We start from the raw sequence: 18,037 nt of genomic DNA on the forward strand, positions 1-18,037 counted from the left end.
TGCAGCACATCGTACTTGATAGAAAGATGAGTAACTCCCCCAGAGGGTTTAAGCAGGGCTGTGTGAGAGAGCAGGAGAAGGAGGAGGGTGTACAGAAACCGTCTGCCTACGCTGGAAGACAGCTCAAAAGCTTAACTGCAAACTTTTCCCCTAAATATTGCTCTACACTATAAGGACAACAAGTGTTCATTTTCTCATAATACCTCCATCCTTATTAACAATCAGGCTTTTTTCTTTTCTTTTTTTTTTTTTTAAAAGGAGGTTGGTGAGACTTAAGGTTGTGCAAGACATACTTTGATCTGCACCCTGATGAGTGAACATTCCCCTTTGCTGCTAGCCCAACTAATGAAGGGATAAAATTAGCTTTTATCCCTGGCACTTTCTTTAGCAAAAAAACATGCACTAATCAGCTGTCCTCACTAATCAGTCGTCTGGCTAATGACCTTTTGCCTTAAAACACTAAAATTTCTGAATGATGTGGAAAAAAAACCCCAAAGCAGCCTGGCCCCTCTTTGTGGGTCTTAAGCCTATCATCTGGAATAGGAGACTGGAAGGTTAAATGGCAAATCTGTATCCTGACTGGGTGATAAATCTATAATCAAAAGGCACAAGCCTTGACACCTCAAGATGTACTTCATTACTACACAACTAAATGATTTTTTTTTTCCTCTTTCTTTTTTTGTAAACTAGAAGCAGATGAAAAAAATTGCTTAACTCCCTCATATTTTGCCTGTGGAGAAATCCATTCCACATCTGTGTTCAAGTGTCAGTTAATTTCTTACTTTTTTATTAATGCCTGAGCAGGAATTCAGAAGTTGAAACTGTTTGCCTCCCCTCTGCCCCCCCTCAACTTCAGGGAGCTGTAGCTGGGGAAGAAAATTGCAAAAGTAGTCCATCAGCCCGCATGCACAAACACACACGTGAATCCCTAAACCACCTCCAAAACAAAACATAAAATTCCCGAAACACAGCAATAAACCTTCCAATCCCTCCCGCACCCCCCCCACAAATTCTCATTGTACAAGGCACAGTCCTTCCTCCCCTTAATACCGTACTTCAATTTTGTTTTAAAAGAGGGATTTTAAGGCCTGTTTTATTTTCCTTCTGTGCTTTCTTTAATGTGGCTTTTTTTTTCCTTCATGTATTAAGGAGGTGGAGCAAATGCAACCCTGGATGGCTGAGAAGGATTAGCAACAGATGAGATGTCCTGTGGAAGTTGCTTTACAGAGGCCTGTGGTAATTTCAAGCTGCAATGCAACTGCACCCTGGTTTTTAACTTTGGAAAAGAGATTGTATTTACCTCAACAACCCCGCTCCTCCCCACCCACCAAGACAAAGCAGTTGTTCTCCCTGAGGACAAAGCAAGGCAACAAATCAAATCACGCCAAATTTGACAGCCTTCCAACTTTGCATCCACAAATGAACCAGCAATCGATACTCACGGTAATGAGGGTCCATGTAACCGTTTCGGGGGTCCATGGTAAAGAGCGTCCCGCGGTAAGGTACAGAAGGTTCGGGAAGGTGCGATATAGATCCATGGATCTCCTTCTTGATTAATGAGGCCCTTTCCTCGCTCGACGTGGAAGGCTCTTCACTGATCTTGCCGAGGCCTTGCCCACCCTGCGGCTGCATTGTGATCGCGTTCCTTCTCTCTCTGTGATAGGTCTGCCCAGGACTTTCATCCTCTGCAAAAAAACGAGGGAGAAGAAAGAGAGAAGGGAAGGAGAAAGAGACACGCACACTTTTTAGCCCATTTATAGCAAATACAATAAAGAAAAGTTCTCCCCCCGCCATCCTCCTCACGGTGCAAGTTCATGACAGCAGGTGCATGTGCAGCGATGAGGGATGGTTTGGGGAAGCTGCTGAGCGGTAGATCATCGTCACCCATGCACCGATGCTCCCACCAGCGGGGCTATCAATTGTGCAAGAACAGACACAGGCTCGCTGTTTTCTTGCCTCCGGGACAAGGAGACTGGGAGTTTGGGCTGCCTGATCGGGAGGCAGAAAAAAAAAATAAAAAAGTGATTTGTTACAAAGAGGAGAAGATGAACCCCGCCAGAGGGGCCTAAATCAAACCTAGCCACCCACCACTGCTCTGTAGCCCAGCTCCAGTCATGGGAGGTTTGCTTCTGTAAGAGGCTGGAGCCTTGCAGGAAGGTTGTTAGCAATCAAAAGTAAGGTGGGCAACAATAAAAAGGGGTAAAATTGCTCAAGCTACAGCACCAGTAGCATCAGGCGGGTGCAGGCGAGTCACCGACTCTAACGGGTGACCGCATGGGCATGCGTGCACAGGGTGGCGAAGCATGCTCTCCTTTTTTTCCCCCATGTCCACAGACAAACCCACAAATTCTTAATGAGCAAGGGGAAAAGAAAAAGGAAGTGAGGGGCGGGGGGATAATTAGGAGGGTCAAACCCAAGGCCTAGGTCTGGAGTAAGTCTCTAGGCCTGTGGTACCACCTGTGAGGGGAACGGGGCCTCCCTTTCAGGCCACCCCAGGGCCAGCTGCTGAGCCAGTGCTCTGCTCCCACAGGGATTTTAGCCCTCAGGGACTACGTGCACCCTCTGAAAGCCACACCAAATGGTTTTGTTCCTCCAAAGCCAGCCAGACGTTCCTGGGTACATTTCACATCTGGCATGTGGCAAAGGGGTTTCATTAGCTACACAAGGTTCTACTGTAAATGGTCTCCTTAAGTTGCGTTATTGCTTTAAAAACCAGAGACATTTCTCTAAACAAGTGTGAATGCTGTATTCCTTGGCTGATACCCATGCTCCAGGTACTGCCTTGTGCAATCAACCACACTGCACATGTGGGTGTACAGTGGTACATATCTTGAAGAAGTACTGATAAATAATGCTGAGCTCCAAAAGATGCTCAGCAGTTCTGGAAGCACATGAGGAACCTCAGCTTATTAAACACTGGTCACAAAAAAAAAGGTTACTAGAAAGGAAATGAAAATGCCCCCAGGAAATAAAACTACGGTACATTTAGTCTACAGCCCACGTGCAAGGAAAGATCATGGACAGCAGTGCCAAGATTGCACTTCAGTCGTCACAGATTTGGTGTCAGGGCTAAATTTGTACTTGCGGCTTGTCCTGGTGTACTCGTTCACACAGCAAAAGTCCCAACCATCAATTCACCAGGAGACTACTTTCACCAAGCCTGACACTAGCGTAATTCAACCTATTTGCCTACATACAAATTAGATTAGAAACAGGCTCCGTACGTGTAGATAGCTGGAGCTGAATTTTGGCCATTATATGCATAAACACGCTATGCTATTACTTTGAATGTGGTGGTCGCTGGTCTTCTCCCTGCCCCCTCTCCTCCCAAGTAGCAACAACAAGAAAACCCAGCAGCGTAGCCTATTGAGCGCTTAATTATTTTTCTATCTCCAAGTATTACAGCAACCAGGCTCGGCTGACTTATCAGCATCTTCCAGGGACTGAATTCTTTTTACAGCCAGCAGTAATTCTCCATACAGAGCATTTCCAGGGTTGGCTCTGAGGAGAAAGAGTTAATGGAAATGGACAACACCACTGTAGAACTGAAACCTTTTGCCCTTTTCTACTTCTTATTAATATGCACAGGCACCGGTCCCTTCTCTGGATTAGCAGGGTTTAAGGTTTCAACTTTTTACACCAAAGCTGGTTTCAGTTAGAGAACTGCAAAAGGGAATCTAAAACTTTAAAACTTATATGAGGTTTTTAGAAAGCTGCTTGTATAACTAAAAAATAAAAAATAAATCACCCCAAAGTCATGTTTTCCATCACGTTTCTCTCTAGCCAGAGTCTTTTATGCTAAATTTCAACCTAGAGTGAACTTTCACTGATGAGATGTAAACTCTTGTAAAAATAGGGGATTACACTCCATTTGAAATCTTGACAGACCCTTAAGCAGAGCAAGTTAACCTGTGCTACCACAGTATGGAAAGAAGCAAGCTGGAGTGATTTGTGGGGCTGTATAATCAATCCAAGGATCAGATAGGATTTCAGTTCTTTTACTCTTCCATATAAAGATAATATTTGTTAAAACTGCCATCCTGGGATACAACAAGAAGCTGACATCTGTCTGCAGTCTCCACTTTTATTCCTTCCTTCTCAAAACACGCATGTGTCATGAATCAAGGTATTAGTGACTACTATGGAACAAGCTGATTTTCCAAATTGCTGAATGAAATTCAAAACCTACTTCCAGTAACTTTGAAACTCAAGGCAAAATGTGTTTTGTTTTAATAAGCTTTCCTTTCTTATAGTTTCTTGAGGAAAAAAAAAAGGAAAACAAAAAGCAGTATTTTTCCTTCTGCATCAACCATCTCTCTCCCCATTATGAAATTACTGCCGTGTGCTATTAGAAGTCCAGCATTTCTGTAAATTGCCTGCCATGTAAAAAACCCTAGAAGTATTTTTTAAGTAAACATGATGGCATTTTTGCAATAATAAGGCATAATCAACTGCCAAACAGCTCACTAAGCATTTACTTCATGCTCCACACCACGGAGCCGCTTTTGATAGGGGGCAGATGAGAAACTTGACAGCACCCACGCTCCAGACATGAACAGGCAAGCGGTTTGCAGGAGCTCCGCAGGCACCAAGTGGGAAAGTCCTCTTGCAGCAATGCTGCCGACTCTCAACGGCAGGCGAGCCACTTCAGTGCGCCAAAAGGCAAAAGCTGTCTAATCTTGTTCTGTTTCAGCTGAATTGTTCAATAAACTTTTCAGAGTAAGTGCAGGCAAGCTGCGCCAGGCCAAATTATTGACAGAAACATACTGCCCACCATGGCAACAAGTGGGACTCTATAGCAAAAATGTAAGCAAACAGCCCACTTCTCCAGCAGCATCTGCCAAGGGGTTTACAGCCAAATACATGAAAACTGTTACGGCTCTGAGCACGTTTTAGAAGTGGCCAGCTTTAGGGTCAAAAGAAACATCCGATTTACTAAAATCTTGCAGAGACACAAACGCCAAAGTTAAAGAGACTGATCCTCTCTTACCTCCACCTACTCCCTGCCGGTGGGGCCCCACTGACTCCAGCACAGTTCATCCCACCTTTTGCGGGTGTAAGAGAGAGGGGTTAATAAGAAAAGAAAAAAGTTATCAGGCCCGGAGAGCAATCTGCATAAGCTTCTCTTTCCTCATGTATATCCTACCCTGTCTTAACAAGTCAGTAGCCAGAGACACGTGTTACAAGTGCCCAGCCTGGAATGATCACATTGATCCAAGATTCTCCCATCCACTCAGAAATAGCCGAGTTAGTCCTGCTGTTTGGATCAGAAGCAGTTTTTATTACAAGTGCTGAGTACCAAGGAGCACCTCATCTAATCAACAAGCTTTTTCAAAAAATTCACACTAGACAGCATGCCTGAATAAATGCACTTTTAATTGCTCAGCTATTTACCCAGAAAATTAAGTCAGGTCAACCCAAAAACTAATGCAAAAATCCATTTAACTTTCTCACCCTATTGAACTTTTTTTGCTCTTTTTTTATTGTAGACCAAGACAAAGTATAAGCTTTTTTACTTTAAACCTCTTAAAGCCAGCAAAAGGTTGAACTCTACCGATACACTACACTAAAAATCAGTTTCAACACACTTAAGAGACTCCTGCTTAAACAGGACAACACCAGCCCAGTCAAATCTGTTAAATTATTAAGTTTCATCACTTGCAGAGGGCATTACTGTCTCGTGAGTGATATGCCAACGGTAAAAGAAAAGACAAGGTACTTACAACTCAGTCCGAGACACCCTAGCTGATGCTCCCTCCAAGCTCTTCTCTTGACCAAAATTCTATGGCTACCGGGACGTGGGCATTCCTCCCTCTCTTTTCCTCTCCCCCCCGCACATCTCCCTCCCTCTGTCTCAGAGGCAGTGCTTCTCCCATTAGAGGAATTAAAAGTGGTTGGTGCCATGCTAAATTTAACAAGCTCATTAGTATTCTTCCTGTGTGCTTCCTAGTGAACTCTCCCTATTCAAGTGGCTCTCTCTAGCTGAGGGGTCAGGCGGCTAATCATTAAATCAAACTAATGTCACCCTATCACAATCAGCCTAAGAGAAGGAGGGTTTATTATTTCAGTTTATGCTAAATAAATGGTTTTACAAATGGTCTCCAAGCAAGGTCAACAGCAGCTTCAATTACAAGACAAACTTAACAAGAGTTGCTATAAACCAAGTGCTCCATATTGACCTAAGCACAAGCTCGGCTCCGCATATTACCACTAGCAGGATTGTACAGGAATGCATATTGTAAAATAAAGGAAAGGGTAATCTTTTCTTTGCCAGAATTTGTGACTGCACAGAGACTGCTCATTCACCTCTCCCCAACCAGCTTGCTGCTCAGCTCAATTCACCCCACACAAAGGCTGAAGACCAGACCTCAATGGACTGAGTGAAACATGTTCAAAACTAGGCTCTCTATTGTGACTGAATTTCTTAACATCTTTTCAAAAAGCGGAGAATGCCTTGAGGCTAAAGGAAGAAACAGGCTAATGGTGAATTGGGAATACTGAGCAAATTTCAGAGCCCTTTCCTCCTAGCTTTTGAGGTTGAAAGCAAGCTCTTTCCTTTCAAGTTTCAAAGTCCTTTTTCCTCCCGCAGTGTCACAGAAGGATTTGAAAAGAAGGTAATTGTGCTCACAGTCCCCCTGATCAGAGCTTACGTCCTATTTCTGGTATTTCAGAATACTTCTTGCAATAATGGTGCATATAGCTCAATCCCTTAACCGTCCTGCACTCTGCAATTGCTCATTAAATGAACAATTGCTGGTATAAAATGCCTTTTATGTTCAAGGTCTGGATATAAGATAAGCATTCTAGTACTCTAAATTTGGTTTACTAAGGAAACTCTCCATCATTAAATTACAAAACTGAAGTCAGAATATCAGTCTTTCCCAGAAAAGTAGCATTTTAGGTTGCTGTGAGCTGGGGGGGGGTGGGGTGTGTAGGGATGGAACATAAAAAAGATTGACTACTTAAGATTCTTAATAGAATAGCTATCTAAGTAAGAAAGCAATCTCCCTCATGTTTAAGAAGGTCTAAGTTTTTGAGACTTGATATTTTCTTCCTCAAAATGATGCAATAGAGCACTTGCCAGGCTCATTAGGATGTGTATCTGCACCCTCTTCTATACACACGCTGATCACTACTCTCTGGCCACCTTAACAGCAAAGCAGGAGGAAACACATCTGTAGGACTGTGCCTGCCTTTAAAAACAGTGTGCGTTGTAACCAAAGTTTTGTTTTGGGTGGGTACAGTAGTTTAAATTGGGCACTCTTGGTCCCAAGTTTGTTATTTTCCTGCATTTGGAGCAACTGCACATGAAGTACGTGCTCTGGAAACACTAACACAGATACGAAGCACAATGCTCATAATTGGTTTTAAAAATAGACTCCAACCATACAAGAGGCTACAAAATTTATTAGATAACAAGTATGGTACTCACTATTCTCAATGCTTAAGCATACCTTTACAAGACTTTTTTACTTATAAATAGCATACATTATCTGAGCTCAAAACTGAAAATGTATAGATTTATATTCCCATTTGTAATGGATTTTCAGCTTCATTATTTTCCCATTACCATATGTATAGTATTTTCCAGGAACTGATTTGTGACCTTTGGAATATGAATACACAACACTTTTCTCTGTTTTTTGTTTGTTTTGAGAAACCTATTATATTCTTTTGTTTGTCATCTTTAACTTTCAATGGAAGAAAAAGGATTTCTCAACAAGGCAGAAAGCAGGCCCAATCCCAACAATATCTACATAATACTCCACCCCCCATCATTTTCCACAAATGAGACATACGTTCATTTTTGCTGCATTTACAGCACAATTCAATTCAGTCCTTTTTTTGAAAATACAGATGAATTCAGAACAGAGCACATCAATACAATTTCTATGACTTTTGAAACAGAGACTAATTCTCCGCTCCCTGGGTCAATGGCAGAGCTCCCACCAACCAGAAGAGACAAGACTGGGGCTGCACCAGGCTCACACTGCTCCGACACTGGGTCAGTGATGCACTGCTAGCAGCAGAACATGGCTCACAACCTCTTCCAGCTGTGCACACGCAACTCTTCCCCGAGATTGCTGGGGAACCTGCTCATGGTGTGAAGCAGCTTAAAATTCAGATAAACTTTTTCCGACACCTAGATCAAAGAGCGCCTCATTAGTAGCGATATGTTTACCTCAATTTCTTGAATATCCAGAGAATTTAAACTGCTTGGTGCCTCCCCATTTGCACGCAAATAAAATCAAGTTAAACAGATATGTATGAAATTACATCAAATAAAACCACCTTTAAAGTTTCATAGTTAACTGGGAGTCTGCATCTACAAACCCCAGCATCAGACTTATAGGGAGATGCTAAAAATCTCATTTAAGCTAAAAAAAACCTCACCAAAACTCACCAAAAAATCCTATTTAGGGAACACAAGAGGTAGCTGCGGACACAGCTACCTACACACAAAGGCACAGAGTGCTGTGGAAAACTTGTCAGTTCCAAGAATCTCAGAAGGCGGACAAGAAGGAGGCAGGACTGGGCTGCCTTGCACCTGACCTACATCTCACTGATCGTGCTGGACACAGGTAAGAAAAAAGGAAGTAACATTTAGGTATATGCCTGAAGTTACTGACCTTACACTCGCGCCATACCACTGACTTCAGTGACTTTGGATCAGACTGCGGAAGTTGCTTGCTGCGAACTAGATTCCCACGATATCCTGTTGGCCCAGTTTGGCTAGAGCTGCCCAGCTGAATGGCCAACCAGCCGACACATGGAGCCCAAACCCCTGCAATGCACAGCCCCAAGCCTCAGCGAACCTAATAAGAGGCACTAATTCTAAGCAGCTCGCAAGGTCAGACTCCAAAGGAGCGGAAGCCTCACTTCTGAACGAGCCCTCCTCCAGCCCATTTCCACACAGGCTTTAAAATAACAAAAACAAACAATTTAAATCAAAACAGATGAAAACCATTTTCTCCCTTCCCAAGTTCAGGGCTACGTGTTTCTCCCATGGCAGACAGTGGATTATTGCAGCGATACTTAACACCACTCACAAGCGCAGCCCCCAGCCCTCTGGTTTAGGTGTTAGTGACGACATCGACTGCTGCAGGAGAAACACTACACCCTGTATCCAGGTACCAAGCAGGTGGTGGGCTTTTAAGTTTACCTTTGTGGGGCCTACAAGGCTCAAATCCTGCTTGCTTTACTCACACTGTAATCCCAGGAACTCTGCGAAACCACTCGTGCAAGTAAAGCAATAGGGATTCACATCCAGCATCAGAAACGCTTCAACCATTGGGCGCAAATGATCTGTGCCTGGAAAATGTATTGGAGATGTCTGTGAGCATGTGGAAATGCCGTGTAATTAGTCTGATGAAAAAGGGACTCTTACTAGTAAAAGTGCCTTGTAGTTCCAGTGGACAAGAAAAAAACAAAAGTCCTAATGCAGAAGTAGAAGGCACTTGAAGGTACCGTTAATTGGCAAAATTAACATGAAGCGTGTGATTTCTCCCTTTACATTTGCAAAACTAGAAGGCAGGCAAAAACACCTCCCTTTCTTCATATAGTGAATTTTATGTTTTGATTTTGCTACTTGAGGACTGGGAAACTTACAGGAGAAAAAAAATCAGTTGCAGAACCAATCTTACTTTTCTATTTTCCCTTGTAAAAAGTGTTTCGCCTTACAAAATTCAGCAAAGCCTGTGAGTTACTGTGCAACAGCCTCAGCAAACTAGAACATTTGCTACCACTCAAGCTTGGCACTTCCAGGATAGCTCCAGGATTATTGCTCTTCTCTAACACCTAGCCTCTTCAAAGAGCCAGGAGACTCAAACATAACTTGGAGAAAGATGGCTATGGACATCAGGATCTGACTATTGGCAACCATTCCTGAGAAGGGAAAAGCTCCTCAGCCTCTTGCAAAACATTCAGAAGGATCCTGATTTGAAAACATTATGAAGTTCCTTCCATTAGCTAGTTATTAGACTGTTAGTCACTGCTTACTTTGAGCAAGCTAATTAGTTACATCAAAGGCACTACAACAAATTCCCAGGAGGGTTTTAGGGGGGAAAAATGTATTTCTCAACCATCTAATACCCATTTATGCCTATCTAAGGGTAACTGCCTCATCTCACTCAGACACTGGGGGACTTATTCTGTAGTGCTGTCACTTTCTACCAAGCCAGCAGCAACGCTGGGCCTTAAAGCTGTTTCACAAAGCTGTTTGTAGCCTGATATAAATTTGATTAGCCATACTTAGAAGCCACGAAAGAGTGAAAGTTAAAAACCCTTTGGTGCACCATCTCCCTTTGTAACATCCACAGCCAAGACACCTTGGCCTGGGCAGAATAAAAAAAAAAAAAAGTTACTTTAATTAGTGTTGCATACAGAATTGATACTTCTTCCTTTTTTCCCTTGTTGCATTCAAACTGCTAAATGCAATCATTAGCCAATCGCTAAGTGGTTTGCAACAGCCCAGAAGCCATGGGAACCCTTCAGTTTAGATGGCAGATATCACCTATTTTCATTGCGAAACATATTTATTGCTGCATCCTTTTGCACAGTTGCAGTAAGTGTCAGTGTTTCCATTATATCCCTGTACTTCTAGCCTCTGAAGCATATCTGAAGTTGTTTAAAAAATATGTGTTACTCTGCCCTGATTTACAGTGGCTGTAATCTCAGTTGCGAACAATGATTTCATCAAGGTCTCAGGGCAAAATCTGAATGCCATATAAATTTTTTTGTGTGCAAATGTGTATGTATACACACGTGGTCACATGCACTCACAAATCCAGCTCCACCTTACATGCCGTAAAATTAAACCAATTGCAGATGAGGCTGTGCATGATACATGGATGTCTACACATAAATGCCCACACAGGCATGCTGCGTACCTGAGCACAGAAATAAGACTTTTCACATTCCTCAGCAGCAGCCTATGCTGCAAAACAAATGCAAGACTTACAGTGAAGATGCTCTCAAGCAAAAAAGAAGCCTCCCCAGAAGACTCTCAAGTCCTATACACCAAATGATTTGATGCTTTGAATGATCTTCTGGACATTAGTGCATTACTAAAATACTGCAGAGCTATTAATTCACAGATGTTGTCAAATATTCCTTTTATCAACACTGCTTCTCCCCCAAGAATTTGGTATTCTGAGAACCCCAAACCTGATACCATCTGTTTACCTATCAAATAGATGCAAATAGAAGTTAAGTGTTAAAGTCAAAGGCTGTCTTCCCTGCCTAGAGACTCCTCCTTACAAAAGGAAAAATCTCTCCTCAGGGCCTTCCAAAGTGCTTGACCTTCCCAAAGACCAGCCTGGTTTTTCCTCCCTGTGCTCACTTTCTTCTCAGTTTTCTCCACTAAGGAGAATGCACAAGCTCGGGCAGAGATGCACGTTGCCATACTACCTCACGTAGTTACCATCTTCACATTCCAGTCACCAAAAATACTACTGCCAGCTACAAGCAAGCATCAAACTGGCTCCAGGGATGGATGCATGTGAGTGGGCAAAGAGCTGGGAAGTGGAGAGCCTGGAAGGAAAGGATAGGAAGGAGCAAATTTTTCATACCATGATCTCCACTCCCCCTGCCCAGGGGAAGGAATACTATTAAAAACTTTGGAAAGAAGGCTGGTGACACATGGAGTTGGATAATTAAGATAACTGACTACAGCTCACTAGCCTCTGGGGTTCCCTTCCCAAGACAGTGGGTTCCTCGCTGCCAGTGCCTTTCTTCTCCCTTCTTCACTTCACTGCACACTTGTGGACAGGCTTTCCAGCATCTGGCACGGTCCAGCAGCCTTGCCTGCTACATTTGAAAAGAGGCAAGAAAAAACCTGAGACACACCACCACCTTTTTCCAGCTTCTCAACACAACGCCCCAGCAGGAGAAACTGCATGTCAACCAGACCATTCAAAACAAGTTAATAGTTGGTGTTTTCTGTTGAGTTCTAGGAATGAGCAAAACTGGTTTTGAGACTTCACTTTGGCTACTTCTGCATTTGTCTTTCTAACCTCAATGCTACATAACAGATTTTAAAAGACACCGGAATATTGCCGGAAGCTTTTAACAATCAACCGCATGAAAGTACTTAAATGCTTATAACTGTCTTAAGCAATATTATATGTTTCCATTTATCATTATGCAATGCACACCTGAGAACAGAAAGACAGCCAAGTTAGAAAAAACGCTTACATGTTCTGAAAGAAAGTGTCAGAACAATTTTATTAATACAGCACACTCTCCTCCTACTACACTGGCCATAGCAGCTAAAAAGAGCATTCTTAACTTGTTAATCATATTTTGGTGGCTTCATCCATGCACAGTCTGGCAAAAGTAGATTTCCATGTTTCCTTACTATTTTTTGTTACAATTTTTGGCTACCTAGATTTTGAGACAACATTCATTTCATAGAAAAATAAAAAAAGATTCCTCAAAAAAAAAAGTTAAATAATCATGATTTGTATGGAGGGAGGTTGGGGAGGGAAAAGGGAGCCACCTGAAAAGTTCAATTGACTACATACAAATGAGCAAAATAAATAAATCACTGCACACTGCCCAGGAGTACAATCGCTTCTTCGTGCTGAGAAAGAATGCAAAACTGTAGCCAGTAAAGACAGTATTCCACGACAAAAGAGAATTACCAAATTTTACTGAAAGGAGCCTATTTTTTGGAAAAAAAAAACAAATTAGGACTGCCTCTTAAATGTACCATTAAGAATTCTAACTATTTCTAAGCATGCCACAGACTTTTTCTCATTGTGGCAGAATCAAAACTAAAAACCATTTTCCTTTATTTCTGTAAATAAGTTTTGTGTGATAAAAAGGGGCAGCACTGTTGCTTTCAACAAACCTGAGGCAAAACGAAATAAAACTAATGGCAGAAAGGGTGCTTACTCTAGAAATGCAAAGAACAAGAACCAGAACATTTTTTTAATGGAAAGCACAACCTCCGCAAGCATTTCACACGCAACTGTCGTGAGGGATTGAACCTCCAAGTTCTTGCACAAGTAGAATTGTTATGGAAGAATCCACAGTGGACTCTGGACTTGAAGCTTGCTGCTCCTCAAACCTCACCCTTGTCTTCCACAAGCCACTTCACTTCTCACAACTTCGTCTTCTTCACCCACAAAACGGGTAAAATACTGATAACTGATTTCATAACAGAAAAATATTTTTATACAGCAAATAAGCGCAGTAATGATGGAAGGCTTCCAGGTCCATTTGATTTATATACAGAAGCATCCAGTTAGATCTGAAGGCAGAATATGTTGAACAGTCAGCCCACAGCTGCCCCACAAATCACCCTGTATATTAAATGTTCCAACCCTGCAAAACACAGCGTGACTCCCCTTTCTATTACGTAAAACAGTTGTCCACAATTTGCACAACTTGTCCACAAATGCATAACTACTGACTAATAATTATTTACCACATCCTTCCACAGGGAAGGAAAAAAGAAAGAAAGAAAGAAAGAAACCATAGAATCGGAAAAAAAAAACCCCAATCACATCAACCTTTAAAGTGTTATTGCCCTGAATTCATGATGCCTACCCCATCCAACCCTCCTGCCTATTTTATCATTACCAATCTCGCCCAAAACACGATGCCTCCGCCTCTACCTCTTCATATCTAAACTACCTTAAGTTCTGAAGATGGCTTTTAAGAAGCTTTCTGAAAAAAACTCAATGAAAGCAGTGGACTTGATTTACAGTGTTACAGATTTAGAGTGTTAGCTACAGATTGCTAAGTATTTGAAGAAGCTTTTTTCCAAACAATGGCCATGTTCGTTCTTCCCCAGTGCAGGACAAAAGGTCCATCTTGCCAGCACCAACGAGAATCCAATTTTTTTCCTTTATTGGGAAACCATAGTCTTTTGGAACTGTAATACAGGTACCTCCCACATCATACTGCCGACTCTTTCAGATCAGAAAGAATACTTTTATGCTGTTTGGACCAGTTTAACCCCAAGTCCTGTAAATGTGAAAATAGCAGAAGATAACGTGCAGCCTAAACACCTTAAGGTACTTCTACAGCTGTTCATGGCAATGTTGCCAACTGTGCCATAATAATTTGTTGTATTAACATATCCTCCTTGCAGAGGATATGAGATTTAACATATTTGTCCTATAAAACTCAATTAGCTTTTTTAGATGCACCAGAATTGTAACATCAAAACCAGCTAGCTATAAAGAAGAAATTCCCATTAGAAAAATGTTTTTTCACAGCAAAAAGACTGACAGTCCACAGTCTTCTCACAGCAGAATACATATTGGGCTTGCTTGTTGCAACTCCTTTCTAAAGACTACAAAAAATCTTTTCCAGAGCAGTAAGGTTACCACTGTCAGCTGCACTGAACTACGTACTTCCTTCTCTTTTGGGTCTTATCTTCAGAAATCACAGAAACAAAGATGTAAACTTGGACATTAAAGAGTGTTAACATCAAAGTACATGCACTACTTTTGATATTAACCAAAGCCTTGAACCAGCAATCTAACTGGCACAAATCAGGGGTGTCGATGTAATTTCAGAAACAGCTGAACTGAGCTCTCTGCTGTGGCCTGCATTTGCTCACCGACTTTTCAAAGCACAGTATGGCTGTATGTTTTAACAACTAGCTGCCGATCAAGCAAGCAGCAAGAATCCAAATTCACTTCTTAGCATCTTCACAATTCATCCACCTACATTTCTGAACATATGAAGCCTTCTATTTGTTTCTTTTCATTTAAAAATTCTAAAAACGTCTAACGCCTCCATCCAGAGCAATTCCCTCTCACTGGGGCAAACCACTGCCTGTACAACATCACTGTCCTTTGGTTTACATAAAAATTACTGTCTACCTCAAGTGGAAAAACGAATATACAAGTCCATAAAGAAGTTATGTAAACAGATGCCAATAACATATCTGTGTACCTCGCCCATATCTCATGCATCATCACATACATCCCTTACGTCTGAGTCTGCATATCCCAACAGAGCTTCAAATTCTCTCATCAAAAAAATGAAGAAAGTATGAATATCAATTCTTTCCTAACCTTCACCATTTCCCATGAAAACTTGGGTTTTCGCTAGCTTTCACACACATTCCCCCTTGTTCTTCAAGACAGTTCCAATGCCATCTTCGTAACTTGGATTCAGATTTGTCTGGGCCTGAATTTAAAGGCATGACCTTACAAAAGGCTAGACTAGCTAACACACACCAGCTAATGTGACTCATTTGGAAAAGACACTGCAAAACATCCAGGTACATGGCACTGATTTTTAACGTCCCCTTATGCTTTAACTAACCAGCTTAGTCCATACTGAAGTCTACGCAAGACTCTCAGTACATGTTTCCTCATAAAATGTCACACAACTTTAGCCAGAACAACACATTAGGCCTTCAACTAGTGTAGCTTATGCACCTCAAGTTGAAGTATAAGCTTCAGGGTAAGTGGGAAGAAGAAAGAAGAACGAAAAAGAACAAAAAAGAACGAAAAAGAACGAAAAAAGACGCTCAAGTGTAGATTCCTAGCGTTTTTGGTACCCTATTAATGTTTTATATTAATAGGACAAACCCCAGGATGCATGTTGTGATGCAGTAGTAAAACACTGAGCAAAACACTGTTGTACATAACTGTACCCAGAGTGACTGCTCTCCTCATAGAATCATTTAGGTTGGGAAAGTCCAACTGTTAACCCAGGACTTCCAAGTCCATCACTAAACCACGTCCCTAAGCACCACATCTACACGTATACTACATTTACTACTCCCATGCCACATTCTTCTTTTTCCCCATTTCCAAAGGAAACAAGGCTAAATAATACCTATCAAGGGAAGGCAGAAAGGAGTTTGGTATCTTTTCTCCATACTTTCACATCCACCGAGTAGATTAAGCCATTTTTGCCTGAGGCAGAAGTTTCTATACTAGATCTCTACCTTTAAAAAAAAGGCAGCCAGGTGGAGGATGCTCTGTTACCAGCCACTCCAACACGAAGTTTGCAGAGTGACTTTTCTTTACAATGCAAGAAAGTATTTAAAGAACAAGGTGCAATAAGCTTCCCACCAGAAGAAAAATCTTTGGTCAGAGCCAGCATCTTATTAGACACCAGAGAATCAAGACAAAAAGCCATGCCCTGGAAGAAATTCCCAGGAAGGTCCGTTCCTACTCCAAGCAGCTTTGCATTTTGAACAGAGTTGTTGATTAGGTGTGTGACTCAGAGCAAGTTTCCAGGATAAATCTTACAACTCACAGCACCGGAATGCAACAGATTCACACATGGTTCTGTGCACTACAGCAGTATCTGGATGACTAAGGTGTCCATAGTGTTTGAGTAGTAACAGCAAGCTTTTGAGTAGTATTCTGAGGACCAGGCAACTGCCTTCCACAGTCCCCCTCAACCACTGAGGAAGAGAATAGGCAGGAATGCTTTTAACAGCCTTGTCAAACACAAAACTATATGCAAACATGGAAAGGTAAGCTGACTACAGAGCCTGTTTTGCCAGGCTGACCATAAAATCTGCCACAAACCGGAAATTATGAAAACTATACACGCACATTCTTAATGAAGGCTAGCAATTAAAAGTCTAGCCCAGAAGTGACCATAGCTATCTTCTTAGAACAGGAGCATGGTTGTAGAAATGTCAGATTTGTGTATCAGAAGCTGAGTTTACTGGAAAAGGGGACTTCTCAACTCCTCCACAAGACAAGACCACTATCTGGTGGATGTTGCAAGAAAAAATAAAATTAAAAAATGCCAGCACGGCTTAATCACCTAGGAATGTGTCCTGCAGCTACACATCTGAAGAGCACCAGTCAGGACAATCTGTTGCATGACTGCAACTACCTACTCTGTAGCAGTAGATTGTTAAGTTATCCTCCCTCTTCCCAAATAATAACATTTTACTTGTAAGGACTTCAGAGTAGGTATGCATTTCCACCAGAAGAATAAAACAAAACTATCATACACTGTTTATGAAGCACTATACATTTATGCACAGACAGAGCTATTAGAACATAAATAAATTAACAAGAAAAAGGATATTCAAATGTAACCTTAAGCCTGCAAAAGACAGACATGGCAAAAATAAGGTTGTGTGTGTACCCTCAGTTACGACCTCACATGCCTGCTTCAAGATGCACACAAAGGAGCATGCCAGCTTTGTTCTGCAGGACCCCAGCTTCAGCCAGTGCACGGAGTGCCCAGCACATGTTTAATCAGCAGCTTGTCACTACCTGGTTCTCCTCTTGGAGCTCAATATGTGGCCCTTCTGCTCCATGTGCTGCCCTTCACTGAAGCCCAGCTCTCCAGAAAGAATTATTAATTTCCTCCTGGGCTTCCTCTGATGCTCATCACAATATCCAAGAGCTTCATATTAACAAAATATATTTTGCAACATTTCTGTGAGGTGAAGGGATGGTATTATCCACTGCCTAGAAAAACTACCCATTTACTGCCTCTGGTTGTAGGTGCCTAGTCCAAAGAGCCTAAGAGCTCAACGTTTTTGGAATTTTTAGCATCAGATCTACTTTATACAGCTTGTGTTTCCAGAGTTATCCATGACTGCATTTGTTAGCATGCGCAAGTGCTCGTCTTTTTGAAAATAAGCTGCAAGTAACACACCAAGAAAACAAGAAACACTCCATACATTGGTGGTGGTGACTTGCTCCAAGTTCTAGGTGTGCTGTAGTTAATAACATGGCAAAAGTTCCTACATATTTGCACTTCTGCTGTTAATGTCATTAAAAAGGTGGGAGTTGTGACTGAAGATTGGCTCACTTCTGGGGCATTTACAAAAAGTCGTTCTCCTGAGCAGGTATTTTATTATCTAAAAGGTGAATTCAGTCTGTAACTGCTCCTTCTATGGTAGCAGAGAGATACTGTCTTCTACTTAAATATAAATTTATTAAAATATATAACCATTATATAAACAAAAATTTATATCACCAAGGCCTCCACCTCAATGACAATGCAGCAAAAGTTGGCCAAGAGGGTGCCAGGCTATTATAAGTGGAGAAACAGGAGGGGGGTGGGAGAGAGAGAAGTATTACAGTCA

The 18,037-nt window shown here is 41.8% G+C and overlaps 1 protein-coding gene across 2 annotated transcripts in view; it reads right to left on the reverse strand.

Moving 5' to 3' along the window:
- The window catches only part of GLI3 (GLI family zinc finger 3), a 215,689-nt gene that overhangs the window by 144,395 nt on the left and 53,257 nt on the right, over window positions 1-18,037 (reverse strand). For both annotated transcript variants that reach the window (XM_040593148.1, XM_040593147.1), the window contains exon 3: window positions 1,443-1,685. In XM_040593148.1, coding sequence (XP_040449082.1) covers window positions 1,443-1,685 — 243 coding nt within the window. The remainder of the gene's footprint in view (window positions 1-1,442; window positions 1,686-18,037) is intronic.

The sequence above is a fragment of the Falco naumanni genome, chromosome 4 (genome assembly GCF_017639655.2).
Source record: "Falco naumanni isolate bFalNau1 chromosome 4, bFalNau1.pat, whole genome shotgun sequence".
NCBI lineage: Eukaryota > Metazoa > Chordata > Aves > Falconiformes > Falconidae > Falco > Falco naumanni.